Below are 5,260 nucleotides of genomic sequence, written 5' to 3' on the forward strand. Positions count from 1 at the left end.
GCCTGTGCCGTCAGGATCCCTGCCAGACTGCAGCTCCATATGTCTCCTTTTCTGGTGTTCTCATGCAAATTCTGCTAGTTGGAGTTTAGTCCACTTGTATATCCTTCCCATCAAGTCTCAGGGGTCCAGAATTATCTTCTGTATCTGTATTAATTGGTTCCTCTTTTCTTTGTTGAAGAGGATATGTGCAGTCTTTCTGCCTATTCCTCTATCTTACCAGAATTCTTCTCTCTCCCCACCTCTTTTTTTTAAATAAAACCTTTTTAAACTGTAAATTTCCCCATAAATTGTTCTAAATGTTGCACATGTTTTAGTATGCAGTTCTTTTCTTAGCAAACCGTTCTAAATATTTTCTAATTTCCATTATGATTTATTTGCACCTTATTTAGACTATCAACCTTTTATAATTTTTCAAGTTATCTTTTTGTGACAGTTTCTAATTTAATCACATTGTAGTCTCAGAATATGGTCTATGTGATACCAATCCTAAAAAAAAAAAAAATTAGACCAATTTTAGGGCCATATGTGGTCATATTTTTAATATAACCCAAGTACTCAGAAAGGATACTTTATATCAAACTTTTCAATGAAGTTTCTGAATATATTCTGTATCTTTATTTTTGATCCAAGGATTCAGTCTGTGTGGGAAAGGAAGTCAATTTGTGAAGTTTTGAGAAAAGTCTTTGCTGTGGGACATCTTTCCTCTGTGTGATGTGCTCTCCAGAGATCAGCACAGTCTTTGCTCCCAATCGGTGCTGTTGATAATCTCTTTATCTTTCCAGCCTGAGGAACTCAATGAAGACAGCCAACCACACAGAAATAAGAGAGTTTATTTTCCAAGGTTTCTCCAGTTTCCAAGACCATCAACTCACACTCTTTGTGGTATTTCTTACCCTGTACATGCTGACTCTGGCTGGCAATGTCATCATTGTGACTGTTATCCATATTGACCATCACCTCCACACCCCCATGTACTTCTTCCTAAGTGTCCTCTCCACTTCAGAGACTTTCTACTCCCTGGTCATTATTCCCCGTATGCTTTCTAGCCTTGTAGGCTTGAGTCAATCCATCTCCCTGGAGGGCTGTGGGACACAGCTCTTTTTCTTCCTTGGCTTTGCCATCACCAACTGTCTCCTGCTAGCAGTAATGGGGTATGATCGTTATGTGGCCATCTGCAACCCTTTGCGTTACTCAGTCATCATGAATTGGAGGATCTGCACCATGCTGGCATCCTCTGTCTGTGCTATAGGGTTCTCACTTTCATTGGTGCAGGCAGTGGTCATTTTCAGACTGCCCTTTTGTGACTCCCTGATTGAACATTTCTTCTGTGATGTCCGACCTGTGCTGGACTTGGCCTGTGCTACCCCAAGCATCAATGATATCTTGACCTTAATTATCACCCTCCTGGCTGTCACCAACCCTGCCATCTTCCTCTTCATCTCTTATGTCCTCATTATTTCCACCATTCTTAAGATTGCCTCGGCTGAAGGCCGAAAGAAGACTTTTGCCACCTGTGCCTCCCACCTCACTGTGGTCATTATCCACTATGGCTGTGCCTCCATTGCTTACTTCAAGCCCAAATCAGAGAACACCAAAGATCAAGATCAGTTAATCTCAGTGACCTATACAGTCATAACTCCCCTATTGAACCCTGTTGTGTACAGTTTGAGAAATAAAGAAGTCCAGGATGCAGTGCACAGAGTGATGGGTCGAAAATCACTTTATTAAGATGAGAAACTCTGCCCAAATAATTTTGTATATCTTCCAAATAGAAGGTTATTGGTAAAGTTATGGATCCAGGGTTTCAAGTGTTTTTTGAAGTATCATACATCATAGCCAGGGCCAGGGTGAAAATGAATCTGGGAGTTAGCCATTAGTAATTGTTTCTCACTTCCTCAGTCTCTTTGTTCATATAAAACTACAGGTTACTCCATAGATATCCATTGACTGTATTCCAGGGAATGATTATAAGTTCGGAGTGTGATCTCATGTTTATCTTATGTTTAAATATAAAGTGACCAGTCTGCTTTGCTGAAATATAAACCCCAATAAAATCACCACTCAACTGAATCTTCTTTGAATTTCACTTGGATTCTTGAACAAAAGGTTATTAGAAAGGATATTATGAAGAAATACAATTTTTTAATAAGATAAGCAAAGCAAAAATATGGCTTTGGAATGAGCTTAGAGCCTTCTAGAATGGATATTTTCAAGCAGCTCACTTCATCCATGTGTGGAGGTTCAAATGAAAAGGGAATTGGGGATGGAGGGAGGAGGTGTGTAGAAAAGACTCCTAACCATAAAGAAAGAGCCATAGGACTCTGGCTTTGTGAACAGAGCTCACAGACCAGCCTGGAATGCTTCTGCTGGTGATAAACCACAGGAAGAAGGCCGTGTGGAGCTGAACAAAATGTCTTCCTCTTGGACAGAATAAAAAACAGAATCAGAGGATGACAATTCTACTCAGGAAGCTGATTATTGGGGAAAAACAATGCTATGAAATTGGCTGAAAAGAAACAAAATTAGAAGAGCCAAATTTGAGCTTCCAGTGATAAAAGAGTAGGGAAAGCAGAAGACAAATGGACAAGGGGAAGTTCAAGAGAAGCCAAAAGGAATATAGAGAAGGCCCTTGTAATTGGTTCCTTTCCTTCCTTTGGTAAATCAGATCACAATGGAAATGAAAGAGAGTTAAATGGAAATAAGAACAAGTCAACACAATAACTTTGTGATAAGTTAGATGACTTAATTGCTTTTGCAAAGCTGAAAAAACAGTCAACAATTAGAGGTTTTGACATTAAAACTTCCATAAAATTGAAGCAACTCAGATAGAAATGGAATAAAAGACTTTTTATTGTTCCTCACCTCAAAAAAAAAAAAAAAAAAAAAAAATCCAGAAAAGAAAAGAAAGAAAAACATAGGGTAAGTTTTAAACTTAATTTGGGAGAAAAAATAGGTGTTGAATAAAACTCTAATGGTTAAAACTGTTGTAGCTACTGAGGAAATCAAAGCTACAGTATGGAGATATTTGTCAAAATATGCACAAAAAATATGTGAATACACAGTATTTTCATTGTAGAACAATTTTTAAATAGAGAAGTATCAAATATGTAAAACAATTGTAAATTTTGTAGGCTATGCATGCAGGTCCATAAAAATCTAACTTAAAATTTCTGAAATTCAATCTATTTTCTAATTCTGATCTCTTATTTTGCCCAATGGAGAGTCATCTAGTCTTTTTCATGTAAAGTCAGGCAATTAGCAGTAACTCATTTTATTAGCTAGCACAATGAAATTCAAGGGTCTGCTTTCTCCATTTTTCCTCATTATCCTTGTCAGTCAATCAAGTTCATGGAGGAAAACAAGCCTGATCCATAGCTGTTTCCACTTGCCCACACTAGATTATGTGGAAATAGATGACCCTCAGTGGCTATCTTTGTTGGCATCCATAGAGTGCTGCTGTGTTCTTTAATCAGTGGAATCCTTGCACTTTGTGTGCTCCCTTGACCATCTTGAGACCACTCTAGGGTCACTGGTCCTCTCTCAGGCTTTTTTTTTTTTTTTTAAGGCACTTGGATATTTAGCTGTACCCTTGACACTGTCATAGAGTGTATAAGACTGATTTGTCTTCAAAATATCCATATGATTTTGTCACACAACCATTTCTTCTCTGTCATTTGGATGACATTTTGGATTCACAACTTCTGTAAGAAGCCATAACCCCTCTGAGAAGTGAGGGACAGACCCCCTCTGCTTTCATCAGCTTCTGACAGAAGATCATAGCTGCGAGAAGCAAGAGTGGAGGTCTCTCCTTTGAGAAATATTGTAGGAAAATATTATGAGGTCATAATATTTCACTGACAACTAACTCCAGTCTTCTCCTTTCCTGACTCTGTTCTTCTAAAACACAGCTACATGCCCTTATTTTATTTTGGCAGACAACCCTGAATTCTTCCCAACTCTATAGTTTGTTATAAATTTTGTATATAAAATACTTTATTTCTTAGGCTTTTCATATTCATAAACCATTCTTTGTAAACTAAAAGAGGATTTTTTCTCTAGAAAAGTTTGCTAAAGTTAGGGATGGCTTTAGTTTTAAGACAAATATTTCAGCTTTTAGAAATTCAATTGACTTCTTTTTATCCTGTGTTCTTTGGGTTTATCCTTCCCTGAGGCAACGAACATCTCTGAAACAATGATGAATAACAATAACAATTTTTAAAAGCAGTGGATGCCTTAGATTATTATCTCATAAAATTATCCTGCAATATTTCTTCCTATAGTATATCTTTGTGGTGGGCATTCAAAGAACATATATTTGTCATTTGATGCCACCTCCTCCAAGAAAAACACTATGGTGTAAATGGACTTCCCCAAAATAGAAAATTCCATACAAAAAGTATGAAATTTTCAGTAGGTAAGTCTCCATAAAGGATGGAGTTCTCATCTCTCCAGAGTGGAGGACATTTATACCTACCACCAGCATGTCCCTCCTACCTCTGGGTAAAGGTTTTACTTCCTCCTAGGTGGTTGTTGGGAGCTCTGGTGGCATAGTGGCTAAGGCACTTGACTACTAATCAGAAGGCTGGCGGTTCAAACCCACCAGCCACTCCTCGGAAGGAAGGTTGGTCAATCCTACTTCCGTAGTGATACTGCCTCGGAAACCCAAGGAGGGGTCGCTATGATTCGGGGCCGACTCGATGGCAAATAACAACAACAACAATAGGTGGTTGTTATATTTCTTGCACAAGCCTAGCTCCTCAGAAGAGAGAGCTTACTACAGTCATTGGGTAGGCCAAGATTCTAATGAGCATTAAATAAAAATTGAAGAAGGCTGAGCAAAAGTCTTTTAGTAAAAGGAGCAAGTAGTAAGTTGTGTGCATGGATCTCCAACCTGCAATTCTATCTCTGATGTCATTCAGTAAAACACTGTTCATGCTCCTGACCTCTACAATACCACTTGCAAAGGAAAGTTAATAGATGTGCTATTTGGGAACTGGTCCCTTTCTTTTTTCTGTCCTGGATATGAGCATTTGGAATATGCCCCATCTTCTCCAAGGAAAGACTTAGTTTAGAAACAGCAAATACAAGATAGACACATTTAGCTCCTTTGGAGCTCTGGTGGCATAGTGGGTAAGACATTTGACTGCTGACCAGAAGGTCAGTGGTTCAAACCCACTCTGTAAAGATTTACTGCCTTGGAAACCCAATGGGTATTACTATGAGTTGGAATCAACTCAATGGCAGTGGGTTCCCCCCCCCC

General features: G+C 38.6%; 1 protein-coding gene across 1 annotated transcript in view; it reads left to right on the forward strand.

The window, feature by feature from the left end:
• Positions 1-795: 795 nt before the first annotated feature.
• Positions 796-5,260, forward strand: part of LOC103202756 (olfactory receptor 10J1-like) — a 50,315-nt gene continuing 45,850 nt past the window's right edge. Inside the window, 1 exon segment of the mRNA XM_007947686.2 lies at positions 796-1,300. Coding sequence (XP_007945877.2) covers positions 796-1,300 — 505 coding nt within the window.

Source organism: Orycteropus afer, unplaced genomic scaffold, assembly GCF_000298275.1.
Source record: "Orycteropus afer afer isolate SDZICR_OR568_19922 unplaced genomic scaffold, OryAfe1.0 scaffold00193, whole genome shotgun sequence".
NCBI classification, from domain to species: Eukaryota; Metazoa; Chordata; class Mammalia; order Tubulidentata; family Orycteropodidae; genus Orycteropus; species Orycteropus afer.